The sequence below is a fragment of the Pseudophryne corroboree genome, chromosome 2 (genome assembly GCF_028390025.1).
Source record: "Pseudophryne corroboree isolate aPseCor3 chromosome 2, aPseCor3.hap2, whole genome shotgun sequence".
In the NCBI taxonomy this organism is placed as follows: Eukaryota; Metazoa; Chordata; class Amphibia; order Anura; family Myobatrachidae; genus Pseudophryne; species Pseudophryne corroboree.
Genome location: NC_086445.1, coordinates 232,392,032 through 232,410,286, shown reverse-complemented (window position 1 = coordinate 232,410,286; position 18,255 = coordinate 232,392,032). Strand labels below are relative to the sequence as shown.

The following is an 18,255-nucleotide window of genomic DNA, read 5'->3' as shown; positions in this document are numbered from 1 at the left end:
TATAAAATGCTTGTCGGTATGACAGGCAATTTATCTGCACATGTATGCCCAGCATAAGACAACTTTGGATACTGTAATCACAGAATATGGCCTATTCCCTGCAAGTATAGACTTGCTTAATCGAACTAAACGATCAGCTCCACGTATATTTTATTTAACTAATAATAATTATTAGTTATGCTGCAAGTAACTCCAAATATTTTAAAAGGCCAAATTGGTACACTTAAACATAGTGATCCAACATTTACAATTACTGTAAAAGAAACCAAAACTTGACACAACAGAACACATTTGAGGACTCCACCTACTATGCATCGGACTGCAATAAATTTTCCCATTTCAATTTCAGAATCCGAAAAGCACCCTTCATGAGGTTTAAAGAAGTACATTACCCTTGCATTAAATGCCAATCACATCTTTTAACAGTGAATGGGTGAGAGAAATTGGGAGGACGGAGCCATAAAGGGGGTAATTAACCATATGCCGCTCTCTCCATCACTGACCACTTCACTTTTTTTAAACTGTATTCTTTAATGAAAGGGGAACCTGCAAGTCTAGGGAGTTTGGATAATGACTGATGTCTGCAAAGTATTTTTTTTTAATAAACATTACGCCACAAAAATACAAAGAAGAAATACAGATGCCCCCGTTCAATCATTTCCTGCAAAATATACCCACCTCACGTCAGAGAGAATTCTAACATCAATAGGCATATTTATGTTTGCTATAAGCAGGAAATAAATCTTACATTGTATGCGAGAAGAGACAAACTAGGAACATGGCAGGTAATAAATAATGTTCTCCTTATCCAGTGAAAAGTCTTGAAACCATTTACTCACTGTATAACACATTACATTGTAACCTGTATACAGTTCCGACCTGCTTATACTTTGAGGCATGAGGAAGTTTATAGTGTCCAGACTGAAATTCTGAATTCATTGCAGTGACAAATTCAACAGGATAAAAGTTGTAGTCTGATAATATACCAAAATTAATTTAAAATCATGTGAAACTGAAGAGAACACAAACACACATTAAAAAAATAAAATCAAAACAAACCAAAAGAACAACATTTTAGTAGCAACCATTTAAACAAATGCAACACCTTAGTGAAGCTTATCTGTAAAAATGATTTAATACAAACAACCTTCTGCCCTGACCGGCTTTAAAACACATTAGCTATCAGCACTCTTGTCTGTTTCTTTGGAGTGAATTGTATACATAAATGTTTGGTCAATGGTGAAGTCTGAGGGCAGGTTGCCTCGGTGCACTGCAATGTGCTCACCCATGAGGTTTAGGGTGGAGCTGTAGTGTCCGCATACGGTGCACCTGTACATAAGAGCTCCTGCATGCGTTTTTAGGTGGCACTTGATGGTAGAACGGCCTCGGAAGAACTTGTGACACACTTTGCACTGATACGGCTTTTCACCTGTATGAATGCGTCGATGGTAGTTAAACTCACTAGTGTGGGAGAAGCATTTTCCACAAACCTTACAAGTGTATTTGCTGTGGGCTGTTTGTCCAGCAATTGACTGATCATCTATTGTAAAATCCTCAGGAATCTTTCTCTTCGATGCTGGAATCTGCAATTGGGAGAATTCAGAAAACCCAGGTCTATCTGTAGGAATACTACCACACCGATGCTGGTTCAGGTGCTGTCGGTATGCTACTTCAGATTTGAAGCCTTGGGAACAAAGGTGGCACCGGAACAATGCTTCATCTAAATTCTGGTGTACTGCCATATGCTTCTCCAGCAAGTGTCGGTCAAGGAAGCTACTAGCACAGAGGGAACAAGAAAACACAGATATGGACATGTGTGATAAGACGTGCCACATAAGACCACAAAGTGTTAAGTGCCGCTGCTCACACAGCCCACAGGACAGGTTCTTGGTGTTAAGGTGCTCTAAAGCATGAGATCTCACAGAATGGAAATCACGTTGCATGGTCCTATGGCAAGCTCCACATGGAAGTTCAGTACCCAAAGCTCCCACGAAAGTATTAACTTCTCCTGGGAGAGGCTGGCCTGGGTGGATGATTATGTTATGCTCCGATGTAACACCTTCTTGTCCTCGGTGAAGGGTGAGTTGCCACTGGCTGAAAAACTTATCCTCACACATATCACAGGAAAAGAGAAAGATGCCAACATGTGATAAAACATGAGTAATCATAGCACCCCGGTCATGGAAGCAAGCCTGACAGACTTTGCAACTGCTGTTACGTAGATCTACATGTTCCCGAGCATGTTGGCGAATATGCTGTAAGTTAGGTTCTAGAACTTTTTTGCAAACTTGGCAAGGCATAGCTTTACCACTTCGACTTTCTCCCTGTCCAAACAATAGTAGCTCATCTTCACTGCCATCACTCAATTCAATAATTTCCCCAGATGGTCCAGAGTCCTCATCTCCTCCTTCATCAAACTGCAATTCTTCCTCTTCTAGCTCATCCAAGTGAAGATCTCCCATGACTTCAAACCCGCCAGCAGATTCCTTCGAGTTCCCACCAACAGAAGAATCCCCAGGGAAATATCCAGTTTTGTTGTAATCACCATTATGTTGCGTTTTAAAAGGAGGGCACGTACTTGTTGGACCAAATCCAGTATTCACAGAACAATTAGAGGACTGGTATCTTACGGAGGTGCTTTGTTCTTCAGTTTTTGCTGGTACTGAAAAAATATTTGCTTGATTTATACTAGCGTCTTCGTCTTCTCCTTTAAATGAACTAGGTCCATCTGACTGACTACTAAACTGTTTCTCTGCTGAAGGGATGTGGTTTTCCATCCCATTGCCCCTTGTCTCTACTTGATTTTGCTCGGCTGACGTGCTTGAACGCCCTTCACTAGAAGACACCGAACACTGGTATTTTTGTCCTGAGGAGCCCTCTAGATCAGGAAATGTTGCATGGCAAGCCTTTATCAAGTCCTCCATGCCAAGTTTCTCCGCTACTTCATAAATAACGCCGACATTGATGAGATCAGTGAAGAGCTCAGAAGTATAGATGAAGCTCAGGACTTTCTCAAAATTAGCTGCATTGATAAAGTCCACCACATAGGTTCGAGCTGAATCCAAGTCAGTGCTTGAGAACAATTTTTGAAAATAAGAAGCTGCAGAGCCAAGTACTGCTTTATGAGCTGCAAAAGTCCGATTTCCCACAACAATATTAACATCACAAAGTATACCTGACAAACGGGACTTGTTCAGCTCACGCAGCAGATTGCTGGGGTGGTCACTGCTGTTTAGTTTGATTCGCATACCCATCTTTATATCCTAGTGGCAAGGAATATGCCCTGTGCAATGCCTTCAAACCTGGCACTTTAATCTGGTTACTGCTTCCAGTTAAACAGAGGCACCTCATCCCCAGTGAGGAAGGACCTAGAAAACAAAATATTAGTTAGAACCTATGAATATCAATTTTAAACATTTTTAAATACTGAATTTAAATGGGTTCAGTCATACTTTTAACAATTCTAAAACTCCTACATAAAATATGATGCTAGAGTATGGGCACTCACTTTACGGTACAGTAACCAATGTGTTTTTTCACTTCAGTCAATGGTGTCATCTCAAAGGATAGAGTCCAATTGTCTACTCCTTTAGATCTCAAACTATCCAGGGATACAGCTAATTTACCTTGTGCAGAACAATTCAAAACGACAAAGCCAGTCAGGGTGCTCTACAATACGTTTCTTTTGTGTTTGTATCTCCAAGAAATCTCTACATGTGAACACTTGTAACAAACAGTAGCTTTCAAAGTTCTGTTAAAAATAAATAAGAATTTACTTACCGATAATTCTATTTCTCGTAGTCCGTAGTGGATGCTGGGGACTCCGTAAGGACCATGGGGATTAGCGGCTCCGCAGGAGACTGGGCACATCTAAAGAAAGCTTTAGGACTAGCTGGTGTGCACTGGCTCCTCCCCCTATGACCCTCCTCCAAGCATCAGTTAGGATACTGTGCCCGGACGAGCGTACACAATAAGGAAGGATCTTGAATCCCGGGTAAGACTCATACCAGCCACACCAATCACACCGTATAACTTGTGATCTGAACCCAGTTAACAGCATGATAACAGAGGAGCCTCTAGAAAAGATGGCTCACTACAGCAATAACCCGATCTTTTTGGTAACAATAACTATGTACCAGTATTGCAGACAATCCGCACTTGGGATGGGCGCCCAGCATCCACTACGGACTACGAGAAATAGAATTATCGGTAAGTAAATTCTTATTTTCTCTAACGTCCTAAGTGGATGCTGGGGACTCCGTAGGGACCATGGGGATTATACCAAAGCTCCCAAACGGGCGGGAGAGTGCGGATGACTCTGCAGCACCAATTGAGAGAAACTCCAGGTCCTCCTCAGCCAGGGTATCAATTTTGTAGAATTTTACAAACGTATTTGCTCCTGACCAAGTAGCTGCTCGGCAAAGTTGTAAAGCCGAGACCCCTCGGGCAACCGCCCAAGATGAGCCCACCTTCCTTGTGGAGTGGGCATTTACAGATTTTTTGGCTGTGGCAGGCCTGCCACAGAATGTGCAAGCTGAATTGTACTACAAATCCAACGAGCAATAGTCTGCTTAGAAGCAGGAGCACCCAGCTTGTTGGGTGCATACAGGATAAACAGCGAGTCAGTTTTCCTGACTCCAGCCGTCCTGGATATTTTCAGGGCCCTGACAACATCTAGCAACTTGGAGTCCTCCAAGTCCCTAGTAGCCGCAGGCACCACAATAGGTTGGTTCAGGTGAAACGCTGAAACCACCTTAGGGAGAAACTGAGGACGAGTCCTCAATTCCCCCTGTCCGAATGGAAAATCAGATAAGGGCTTTTACAGGATAAAGCCGCCAATTCTGACACGCACCTGGCCCCGGCCAGGGCCAACAGCATGACCACTTTCCATGTGAGATATTTTAACTCCACAGATTTAAGTGGTTCAACCCAATTGGACTTTTGGAAACCAAAACCTACATTGAGATCCCAAAGTGCCACTGGAGGCACAAAAGGAGGCTGTATATGCAGTACCCCTTTTACAAACGTCTGAACTTCAGGGACTGAAGCTAGTTCTTTTTGGAAGAAAATTGACAGGGCCGAAATTTGAACCTTAATGGACCCCAATTTCAGGCCCATAGACACTCCTGTTTGCAGGAAATGTAGGAATCGACCCAGTTGAATTTCCTCCGTCGGGCCTTACTGGCCTCGCACCACGCAACATATTTTCGCCAAATGCGGTGATAATGTTTTGCGGTTACATCCTTCCTGGCTTTGATCAGGATAGGGATGACTTCATCCGGAATGCCTTTTTTCCTTCAGGATCCGGAGTTCAACCTCCATGCCGTCAAACGCAGCCGCGGTAAGTCTTGGAACAGACAGGGTCCATGCTGGAGCAGGTCCCTTCTTAGAGGTAGAGGCCACGGATCCTCCGTGAGCATCTCTTGAAGTTCCGGTTACCAATTCCTTCTTGGCCAATCCGGAGCCACGAATATAGTGCTTACTCCTCTCCATCTTATCAATCTCAGTACCTTGGGTATGAGAGGCAGAGGAGGAAACACATACACTGACTGGTACACCCACGGTGTTACCAGAGCGTCTACAGCTATTGCCTGAGGGTCCCTTGACCTGGCGCAATACCTGTCGAGTTTTTCCCAACGGTTTATAATCATGTGGAAGACTTCTGGGTGAAGTCCCCACTCTCCCGGGTGGAGGTCGTGTTGAGGAAGTCTGCTTCCCAGTTGTCCACTCCCGGAATGAATACTGCTGACAGTGCTATCACATGGTTTTCCGCCCAGCGAAAAATCCTTGCAGCTTCTACCATTGCCCTCCTGCTTCTTGTGCCACCCTTGTTTGTTTACGTGGGTGACTGCCGTGATGTTGTCCGACTGGATCAACACCGGCTGACCTTGAAGCAGAGGTCTTGCTAAGCTTAGAGCATTGTAAATGGCCCTTAGCTTTAGGATATTTATGTGAAGTGACGTCTCCAGGCTAGACTACAAGCCCTGGATATTCCTTCCCTGTGTGACTGCTCCCCAGCCTCGCAGGCTGGCATCCGTGGTCACCAGGACCCAGTCCTGAATGCCGAATCTGCGGCCCTCTAGAAGATGAGCACTCTGCAACCACCACAGGAGGGACACCCTTGTCCTTGGTGACAGGGTTATCCGCTGATGCATCTGAAGATGCGACCCGGACCATTTGTCCAGCAGGTCCCACTGGAAAGTTCTTGCGTGGAATCTGCCGAATGGGATTGCTTCGTAGGAACCCACCATTATACCCAGAACCCTTGTGCATTGATGCACTGAGATTTGGCTCGGTTTTAGGAGGTTCCTGACTATCTCGGATAACTCCCTGGCTTTCTCCTCCGGGAGAAACACCTTTTTCTGGACTGTGTCCAGGATCATCCCTAGGAACAGAAGACAAGTCATCGGAACCAGCTGCGATTTTGGAATATTGAGAATCCAATCGTGCTGCCGCAACACTACCTGAGATAGTGCTACACCGACCTCCAACTGTTCCCTGGATCTTACCATTATCAGGGAATCGTCCAAGTAAGGGATAACTAATATTCCCTTCCTTCGAAAGAATATCATCATTTCGGCCATTACCTTGGTAAAGAACCGGGGTGCCGTGGACCATCCATACGGCAGCATCTGAACTGATAGTGACAGTTCTGTACCATAAACCTGAGGTACCCTTGATGAGAAGGGTACATTTTTTACATGAAGGTAAGCATCCTTGATGTCCCGAGACATCATGTAGTCCCCTTCTTCCAGGTTCGCAATCACTGCTCTGAGTGACTCAATCTTGAATTTGAACCTCTGTATGTTAGTGTTCAAAGATTTTAGATTTATAATCGGTCTCACCAAGCCGTCCGGCTTTGGTACCACAACAGTGTGGAATAATACCCCGTTCCCTGTTGCAGGAGGGGTACCTTGATTATCACCTGCTGGGAATACAGCTTGTGAATGGCTTCCAAAACTATCTCCCTGTCAGAAGGAGACATCGGTAAAGCCGACTTTAGGAAACGGCGAGGGGGAGACGTCTCGAATTCTAATTTGTACCCCTGAGTATCACTTGAAGGATCCAGGGGTCTACTTGCGAGTGAGCCCACTGCGCGCTGAAATTCATTGAGACGGGCCCCCCACCGTGCCTGATTCTGCTTGTAAAGCCCCAGCGTCATACTGAGGGCTTGGCAGAGGCGGGAGAGGGTTTCTGTTCATGGGAACTGGCTGATTTCTGCAGCCTTTTTCCTCTCCCTCTGTCACGGGGCAGAAAAGAGGAACCTTTTGCCCGCTTGTCCACGAAAAGACTGCGCCTGATAATACGGCGTCTTCTCATGATGAGAGGCGACCTGGGGTACAAACGTGGATTTCCCAGCTGTTGCCGTGGCCACCAGGTCTGAAAGACCGACCCCAAATAACTCCTCCCCTTAATAAGGCAATACTTCCAAATGCCGTTTGGAATACGCATCACCTGACCACTGACGTGTCCATAACCCTCTACTGGTAGAAATGGACAACGCACTTAGACTTGATGCCAGTCGGCAAATATTCCGCTGTGCATCACGCATATATAGAAATGCATCTTTAAAATGCTCTATAGGCAATAATATACTGTCCCTATCTAAGGTAACAATATTTTCAGTCAGGGAATCCGACCACGTCAACCCAGCACTGCACATCCAGGCTGAGGCGATTGCTGGTCGCAGTATAACACCAGTATGTGTGTAATACATTTTAGGATATCCTCCTGCTTTCTATCAGCAGGATCCTTAAGGGCGGCCATCTCAGGAGAGGGTAGAGCCCTTGTTCTTACCAGCGTGTGAGCGCTTTATCCACCCTAGGGGGTGTTTCCCAACGCACCCTAACCTCTGGCGGGAAAGGATATAATGCCAATAACATTTTTATCAGTTGTTATCGGGGGAAACCCACGCATCATCACACACTTCATTTAATTTCTCAGATTCAGGAAAACTACAGGTAGCTTTTCCTCACCGAACATAATACCCCTTTTTGGTGGTACTCGTATTATCAGAAATGTGTAAAACATTTTTCATTGCCTCAATCATGTAACGTGTGGCCCTACTGGAAGTCACATTTGTCTCTTCACCGTCGACACTGGAGTCAGTATCCGTGTCGGCGTCTATATCTGCCATCTGAGGTAACGGGCGCTTTAGAGCCCCTGACGGCCTATGAGACTTCTGGACAGGCACAAGCTGAGTAGCCGGCTGTCTCATGTCAACCACTGTCTTTTATACAGAGCTGACACTGTCACGTAATTCTTCCAACAGTTCATCCACTCAGGTGTCGACCCCCTAGGGGGTGACATCACTATTACAGGCAATCTGCTCCGTCTCCACATCATTTTTCTCCTCATACATGTCGACACCAACGTACCGACATACAGCACACACACAGGGAATGCTCTGATAGAGGACAGGACCCCACTAGCCCTTTGGGGAGACAGAGGGAGAGTTTGCCAGCACACACCAGAGCGCTATATATATATATATATATATATACACAGGGATAACCTTATATAAGTGTTTTTCCCCTTATAGCTGCTGTATTGTTTATACTGCGCCTAATTAGTGCCCCCCTCTCTTTATTTAACCCTTTCTGTAGTGTAGTGACTGCAGGGGAGAGACAGGGAGCTTCCCTCCAACGAAGCTGTGAGGGAAAATGGCGCCAGTGTGCTGAGGAGATAGGCTCCGCCCCCTTATCGGCGGCCTTATCTCCCGTTTTTTGTGTATTTTTGGCATGGGTTAAATGCATCCATATAGCCCAGGGGCTATATGTGATGCATCTTTTGCCATTTAAGGTATTTTTATTGCGTCTCAGGGCGCCCCCACCCAGCGCCCTGCACCCTCAGTGACCGGAGTGTGAAGTGTGCTGAGAGCAATGGCGCACAGCTGCGGTGCTGTGCGCTACCTTTTTGAAGACAGGACGTCTTCTGCCGCCGATTTTCCGGATCTCTTCAGGCTTCTGGCTCTGTAAGGGGGCCGGCGGCGCGGCTCTGGGACCCATCCAGGCTGGGCCTGTGATCGTCCCTCTGGAGCTAATGTCCAGTAGCCTAAGAAGCCCAATCCACTCTGCACGCAGGTGAGTTCGCTTCTTCTCCCCTTAGTCCCTCGATGCAGTGAGCCTGTTGCCAGCAGGACTCACTGAAAATAAAAAACCTAAAACTAACTTTTCACTAAGCAGCTCAGGAGAGCCACCTAGTGTGTACCCTTCTCGTTCGGGCACAGAAATCTAACTGAGGCTTGGAGGAGGGTCATAGGGGGAGGAGCCAGTGCACACCAGCTAGTCCTAAAGCTTTCTTTAGATGTGCCCAGTCTCCTGCGGAGCCGCTAATCCCCATGGTCCTTACGGAGTCCCCAGCATCCACTTAGGACGTTAGAGAAATAGGATTTTGGTTACCTACCGGTAAATCCTTTTCTTGTAGTCCGTAGAGGATGCTGGGGTCCACATTAGTACCATGGGGTATAGACGGGTCCACCAGGAGCCATTGGCACTTTAAGAGTTTGAGTGTGGGGGTTGGCTCCTCCCTCTATGCCCCTCCTACCAGACTCAGTCTAGAAACTGTGCCTGAGGAGACGGGCATCTTCGAGAGACAGAATGTAAAATAAGACAGTGCTTCTTACTTTGCAAAAAAACTTTTTTAATATATATATATATATATATATATATATATATATATATATACACACACACACACATACACACACCTTAAAATAATACACATGTATCACAATTAGATACCGGCCACTATCAATTATCTAAAAATTACAAATAACCTTAAAAATCTGCACATTAAGAATATATATAGCACATTTCTGCCAGAAATATGGATCAAATTTCCACACTTGGTTGGCACATGCATGCAGTTAAGCTTAATCACAGTCTCAATGAGGCTCTTAGATTTCTAACTTTCAATGTCCCATGGTAACATGCATAGTTAGATTGGTAAATGGTTAGTAAGTCTGCATGCAAAGTTGTTGCAGAGTGTTAATCAAACAAGCAGTATTGAAGCAAGCTAGTGATCTGTTTTATAATGGATACGTCCATATATTATGGCACCAAAACTAGTTGTTAGTGCAATTGCATGTAATTAATTCTCCAGCTGTTAGTCAAATACTTAGTAGATCATCAGAGTAGCTCCTATGAATGGCAGCACCAGACACCAGGATCCAAAAGTACACCTAGAGTACAACTTAGCTCTGTACCCAATTTGTATACCTCTCCTTAGATTGCTGTACGCACCTCAGCTTCTTATAGATGGTACTTGGTGACTTGATTCCTGTGCATAGCTCTTTTGCACATCTGCTATAAGCTTAAAATAAGCAATCCTTCTACTTTTATCACTCAATATTTATTCAACCCTTTAACTATGTGCACAAATCGCTAATTTGTTTTACTTCACTTATAGTTATACTATCAATACACTGTACCTATGCCATCTAGTGGCTAAAAATGAATATGACACCCTTGACCTGCATTTATCAATTAAAAATATATATATTTGATCAGAATACATATGAGGACCTACTTATCCACCTTCTCTGAACCCATATTTCATATAACTTAAACATACATATATATATATATATATATATATATATATATATATATATATATATATGTACATACACACATACATACACACATATATATATATATATATACACACATATACATACGCACATTAAAAACACATTTTTTAAAAAATATTTTTTATTATTTATTTGATTTTTTTACCAAGATTTACCCCATGATCATTACCCAATATTCACCAGTAGTATATGTTTCATATTCCAATTATTTATATGGTATTAAAACCATTTTCTGACAGTATCTTTCACATTTATCCTATACATCCACACATTCATCAATTCGATTAATATACAGAGGACCATCATGAATTATTTTAAATTTATTTTTTGCTTATAACATATGACTATCGATCCAATGTTCCAGTTATATCACTCATACTTCTAAATTCCATTGAGTTCAACGGTATCGTTTAAACCACTAGGCATCAAAGTATCCATTTTATGTATCCAGTAAGCTTCTCGTCTACATAATCGGTTATACTGATCACCCCCCCTTGTTGCATTCTTAATTTGTTCTACTGCTATCATGATACAGTTGTCAAAAGTAGAATTCTGACAATGTGTTATATGACTGGACAATGGATGTTTTGCCTCTTTTAGTACATTCCTTCTATGTTCCATGTATCCGATATGCAGGGTACGTGTAGTCCTCCCAATATCCCAATATATTGTTTGCCACATTTACATGTAATTAAATATACAATATACATTAAACTGCAGTTAAGAAAATCTTTTATCTGAAATTCTTCCCTAGTATTTCTTACCATTGGGTTTTAGCAATGTAGCCCTATCTATCTGTTCTACTTCTTGCAATGCCCCCTCAAGTAATGCTGGTGGATATCCTTGTTCTAAAAATGATAACATGAGGGTCCTTGCTGGTGTCCTATATGTGGACACAGATGTACAAATTCATCGGATACGGACAAACTGACCCTGGGGATATTTTCTTTCCACTTTCTTTTATGTGAGCTAGTATACTGTAAATAATTATTTTGGTCAAAATTACTCAGCATTACTTGAGGGGGCATTGCAAGAAGTAGAACAGATAGATAGGGCCACATTGCTAAAACCCAATGGTTAGAAAAAGAATGATATGGGGACAGATGAAAAAAGAAATACAATGTTTGTAACACAATATAACAGCTGCACTCACCAGATTCAACAAACCATAAAAATAAATATATGTCGCTTTTGATGCTTGATGAGGTTTTGAAAGCGTAATTAGATCATAGGTGAGATATGATTTTTCGTAAGGCTGATAACCTACGTTCTATATTGGTGCCGAGTCATTTTGAAAGGGGGAAAAAATAAAAATAATAAGAATTTACTTACCGATAATTCTATTTCTCGTAGTCCGTAGTGGATGCTGGGAACTCCGTAAGGACCATGGGGAATAGCGGCTCCGCAGGAGTCTGGGCACAAAAGTAAAGCTTTAGGACTACCTGGTGTGCACTGGCTCCGCCCCCTATGACCCTCCTCCAAGCCTCAGTTAGGATACTGTGCCCGGACGAGCGTACACAATAAGGAAGGATTTTGAATCCCGGGTAAGACTCATACCAGCCACACCAATCACACCGTACAACTTGTGATCTGAACCCAGTTAACAGCATGATAACAGAGGAGCCTCTGGAAAGATGGCTCACAACAACAATAACCCGATTTAGTTAACAATAACTATGTACAAGTATTGCAGACAATCCGCACTTGGGATGGGCGCCCAGCATCCACTACGGACTACGAGAAATAGAATTATCGGTAAGTAAATTCTTATTTTCTCTGACGTCCTAGTGGATGCTGGGAACTCCGTAAGGACCATGGGGATTATACCAAAGCTCCCAAACGGGCGGGAGAGTGCGGATGACTCTGCAGCACCGAATGAGAGAACTCCAGGTCCTCCTCAGCCAGGGTATCAAATTTGTAGAATTTAGCAAATGTGTTTGCCCCTGACCAAGTAGCTGCTCGGCAAAGTTGTAAGGCCGAGACCCCTCGGGCATCCGCCCAAGATGAGCCCACCTTCCTTGTGGGATGGGCTTTTACAGATTTTGGCTGTGGCAGGCCTGCCACAGAATGTGCAAGCTGAATTGTACTACAAATCCAACGAGCAATAGTCTGCTTAGAAGCAGGAGCACCCAGCTTGTTGGGTGCATACAGGATAAACAGCGAGTCAGATTTTCTGACTCGAGCCGTCCTGGAAATATATATTTTCAGGGCCCTGACAACGTCCAGCAACTTGGAGTCCTCCAAGTCCCTAGTAGCCGCAGGCACCACAATAGGCTGGTTCAGGTGAAACGCTGAAACCACCTTAGGGAGAAACTGAGGATGAGTCCTCAATTCCGCCCTGTCCTAATGGAAAATCAGATAAGGGCTTTTACAGGATAAAGCTGCCAATTCTGACACGCGCCTGGCCGAAGCCAGGGCCAACAGCATGACCACTTTCCATGTGAGATATTTTAAATCCACAGATTTAAGTGGTTCAAACCAATGTGATTTGAGGAACCCCAAAACTACATTGAGATCCCAAAGGTGCCACTGGAGGCACAAAAGGAGGCTGTATATGCAGCACCCCCTTGACAAACGTCTGAACTTCAGGAACTGAAGCCAGTTCTTTCTGGAAGAAAATCGACAGGGCCGAAATTTGAACCTTAATGGACCCCAATTTTAGGCCCATAGACACTCCTGTTTGCAGGAAATGCAGGAATCGCCCCAGTTGAAATTCCTCCGTTGGGGCCTTCCTGGCCTCGCACCACGCAACATATTTCCACCAAATACGGTGATAATGCTTTGCGGTCACATCCTTCCTGGCCTTGATCAGGGTAGGGATGACTTCTTCCAGAATGCCTTTTTCCTTCAGGATCCGGCGTTCAACCGCCATGCCGTCAAACGCAGTCGCGGTAAGTCTTGGAACAGACAGGGTCCTTGCTGGAGCAGGTCCCTTCTTAGAGGTAGAGGCCACGGGTCCTCTGTGAGCATCTCTTGAAGTTCCGGGTACCAAGTCCTTCTTGGCCAATCCGGAGCCACGAGTATAGTTCTTACTCCTCTCCGTCTTATAATTCTCAGTACCTTGGGTATGAGAGGCAGAGGAGGGAACACATACACTGACTGGTACACCCACGGTGTTACCAGAGCGTCCACAGCTATTGCCTGAGGGTCCCTTGACCTGGCGCAATACCTGTCCAATTTTTTGTTGAGGCGGGACGCCATCATGTCCACCTTTGGTTTTTCCCAACGGATTACAATCATGTGGAAGACTTCTGGGTGAAGTCCCCACTCTCCCGGGTGGAGGTCGTCCACCCCCGGAATGAACACTGCTGACAGTGCTATCACATGATTTTCCGCCCAGCGAAGAATCCTTGCAGCTTCTGCCATTGCCCTCCTGCTTCTTGTGCCGCCCTGTCTGTTTACGTGGGCGACTGTCGTGATGTTGTCTGACTGGATCAGCACCGGCTGACCTTGAAGCAGAGGTCTTGCTAGGCTTAGAGCATTGTAAATGGCCCTTAACTCCAGGATATTTATGTGAAGTGATGTCTCCAGGCTTGACCACAAGCCCTGGAAATTTCTTCCTTGTGTGACTGCTCCCCAGCCTCGCAGGCTGGCATCCGTGGTCACCAGGACCCAGTCCTGAAAGCCGAATCTGCGGCCCTCTAGAAGATGAGCACTCTGCAACCACCACAGGAGAGACACCCTTGTCTTTGGTGACAGGGTTATCCGCTGATGCATCTGAAGATGCGATCCGGACCATTTGTCCAGCAGGTCCCACTGGAAAGTTCTTGCGTGGAATCTGCCGAATGGGATTGCTTCGTAGGAAGCCACCATTTTTCCCAGGACCCTTGTGCATTGATGCACTGACACTTGGCCTGGTTTTTGGAGGTTTCTGACTAGCTCGGATAACTCCCTGGCTTTCTCCTCCGGGAGAAACACCTTTTTCTGGACTGTGTCCAGGATCATCCCTAGGAATAGAAGACGTGTCGTCGGGATCAGCTGCGATTTTGGAATATTGAGAATCCAACCGTGCTGCCGCAACACTACTTGAGATAGTGCTTCCCCGACTACCAACTGTTCCCTGGATCTTGCCCTTATCAGGAGATCGTCCAAGTAAGGGATAATTAAAACTCCCTTCCTTCGAAGGAGTATCATCATTTCGGCCATTACTTTGGTAAAGACCCGGGGTGCCGTGGACAATCCAAACGGCAGCGTCTGAAACTGATAGTGACAGTTCTGAGTGACTCCATCTTGAATCTGAACCTCTGTATGTAAGTGTTCAAGGATTTCAGATTTAAAATAGGTCTCACCGAGCCGTCCGGCTTCGGTACCACAAACAGCGTGGAATACCCCTTTCCCTGTTGCAGGAGGGGTACCTTGATTATCACCTGCTGGGAATACAGCTTGTGAATGGCTTCCAATACCGCCTCCCTGTCGGAGGGAGACGTCGGTAAAGCAGACTTTAGGAAACGGCGAGGGGGAAACGTCTCGAATTCCAAATTTGTACCCCTGAGATACCACCTGAAGGATCCAGGGGTCCACTTGTGAGTGAGCCCACTGCGCGCTGAAATTCTTGAGACGGGCCCCCACCGTGCCCGAGTCCGCTTGTAAAGCCCCAGTGTCATGCTGAGGACTTGGCAGAAGCGGGAGAGGGCTTCTGTTCCTGGGAACTGGCTGTTTGCTGCAGCCTTTTTCCTCTCCCTCTGCCACGGGGCAGAAATGAGGAGCCTTTTGCCCTTCTGGGGCCGAAAGGACTGCGCCTGATAATACGGCGTCTTCTTATGTTGAGAGGCTACCTGGGGTAAAAATGTGAATTTCCCAGCAGTTGCCGTGGCCACCAGGTCTGATAGACCTACCCCAAATAACTCCTCCCCTTTATAAGGCAATACTTCCATATGCCTTTTGGAATCCGCATCACCTGACCACTGCCGCGTCCATAACCCTCTTCTGGCAGAGATGGACAGCGCACTTACTCTTGATGCCAGTCGGCAAATATCCCTCTGTGCATCACGCATATATAAAAATGCATCTTTTAAATGCTCTATAGTCAGTAATATACTGTCCCTATCTAGGGTATCAATATTCTCAGTCAGGAAATCCGACCAAGCCACCCCAGCACTGCACATCCAGACTGAGGCGATTGCTGGTCGCAGTATAACACCCGTGTGAGTGTATATACATTTTAGGATATTCTCCTGCTTTCTGTCAGCAGGTTCCTTAAGGGCGGCCGTATCAGGAGACGGCAGTGCCACCTGTTTAGACAAGCGTGTGAGCGCTTTATCCACCTTAGGGGGTGTTTCCCAACGTGCCCTATCCTCTGGCGGGAAGGGGTATGATGCCAATAACCTTTTAGGAATTATCAGTTTTTTTATCGGGGGAAACCCACGCTTCATCACACACTTCATTTAATTCCTCAGATGCAGGAAAAACTACAGGCAGTTTTTTCTCACCAATCATAATACCCTTTTTCGTGGTACTTGTATTATCAGAAATATGTAAAACATTTTTCATTGCCTCAATCATGTAACGTGTGGCCCTACTGGAAGTCACATTCGTCTCTTCATCGTCGACACTGAAGTCAGTATCCGTGTCGGCGTCTGTATCTGCCATCTGAGGTAACGGGCGTTTTAGAGCCCCTGATGGCCTTTGAGACGCCTGGACAGGCACAAGCTGAGTAGCCGGCCGTCTCATGTCATCAACCGTTATTTGTAAAGAGCTGACACTGTCACGTAATTCCTTCCATAAGCCCATCCACTCAGGTGTCGACTCCCTAGGGGGTGACATCTCTATTACAGGTAATTGCTCCACATCATTTTCCTCCTCATACATGTCGACACAATCGCACCGACACACTGCACACACACAGGGAATGCTCTGATAGAGGACAGGACCCCACTAGCCCTTTGGGGAGACAGAGGGAGAGTATGCCAGCACACACCAGAGCGCTATATATATACTGGGATAACCCTATAAAAAGTGTTTTTCCCTTATAGCTGCTGTTTTTATTATTACTGCGCCAAATTAGTGCCCCCCCCCCCCCCCCCCCCTCTTGTTTCTGTAGTGCAGGACTGCAGGGGAGAGTCAGGGAGACGTCCTTCCAGCGGAGCTGTGAGGGAAAATGGCGCCTGTGTGCTGAGGAGATAGGCTCCGCCCCCTTCTCGGCGGACTTTTCTCCCGCGTTTTGCTGTATTCTGGCAGGGGTTAAAATACATCCATATAGCCCTGGGGGTTATATGTGGTGTATTTTCGCAAGCCAAGGTGTTTTTATTGCTGCTCAGGGCGCCCCCCCCTAGCGCCCTGCACCCTCAGTGACCGGAGTGTGAAGTGTGCCTGAGGAGCAATGGCGCACAGCTGCAGTGCTGTGCGCTACCTTGTTGAAGACTGATGTCTTCTGCCGCCGATTTTCCGGACCTCTTCTTGCTTCTGGCTCTGTAAGGGGGCCGGCGGCGCGGCTCTGGGACCGGACTCCGAGGCTGGGCCTGTGTTCGGTCCCTCTGGAGCTAATGGTGTCCAGTAGCCTAAGAAGCCCAAGCTGGCTGCAAGCAGGCAGGTTCGCTTCTTCTCCCCTTAGTCCCTCGATGCAGTGAGCCTGTTGCCAGCAGGTCTCACTGAAAATAAGAAACCTAAAACTAACTTTTTCTAAGAAGCTCAGGAGAGCCCCCTAGATTGCACCCTGCTCGGTCGGGCACAAAAATCTAACTGAGGCTTGGAGGAGGGTCATAGGGGGAGGAGCCAGTGCACACCAGGTAGTCCTAAAGCTTTACTTTTGTGCCCAGACTCCTGCGGAGCCGCTATTCCCCATGGTCCTTACGGAGTTCCCAGCATCCACTAGGACGTCAGAGAAAAATCTATAACTGAGGGCATGTGGTTACCTGTGAAACCACCGGGTTTTCACAAATTTGGGAAATCAAACTGTTTGTCATATAAAAATACACCAAGAAAAAGTTTGACATATGTTTCATCCAATACTGAGGAAGAATTTCAGATAAAAGATTTTCTTAACTGCAGTTCAATGTATAATGTATAATATATATATATATATATATATATATATATATTTATTTTGAATAAAATAAAATATAATGGTTCAAGTTATATGGAATATGGGTTCTGAGAAGGTGGATAAGTAGGTCCACATATGTATTCTGAACAAATATACAGGTATATATTTTTTAATAATTGATAAATGCAGGTCAAGGGTGTCATTCACTTTTAACCACTAGATGGCATAGGTTCAATGTATTGATAGTATAAATATAAGTGAAGTAAAACAAATTAGCGATTTGTGCACATAAAGGGTTGAATAAATATTGAGTGATAAAAGTAGAAGGATCGCTTATTTATAAGCTTTATAGCAGATGTTAAATATATAAAATGAAAATGAGGCTTGGAATAGGAAGAACGCAACCTGTTTGTGGAGATAGCATTACTGAAAATGAGGCTTGAACCGCGGGCGCTACGGCGCATGCGCGAACCGGGAACTCCTGTATTTAAAATCTGGACTATGGAGGAAAGTTATATACACACACTGAGGATGCCGCTGAAACGCGTTTGTGAGACTCACCTGTTGGAGATTGTAGCTTCCTGCTACATTTTGGAGTGCTGGAGAACCGGCTGCTGCAATACTGAGGAGAAGCACCTTTAAAGTGCAAAAGAGCGCTGCACAGGAATCAAGTCACCAA

General features: G+C 45.3%; 1 protein-coding gene across 1 annotated transcript in view; it reads right to left on the bottom strand.

Annotated features, from left to right (window-relative positions):
* Positions 1-582: 582 nt before the first annotated feature.
* The window catches only part of ZBTB39 (zinc finger and BTB domain containing 39), a 47,995-nt gene continuing 30,322 nt past the window's right edge, over positions 583-18,255 (bottom strand). Inside the window, exon 2 of the mRNA XM_063952447.1 lies at positions 583-3,368. Within this exon, the coding sequence (XP_063808517.1) occupies positions 1,176-3,254 (2,079 nt within the window). The 5' untranslated portion in view covers positions 3,255-3,368 and the 3' untranslated portion in view covers positions 583-1,175. The remainder of the gene's footprint in view (positions 3,369-18,255) is intronic.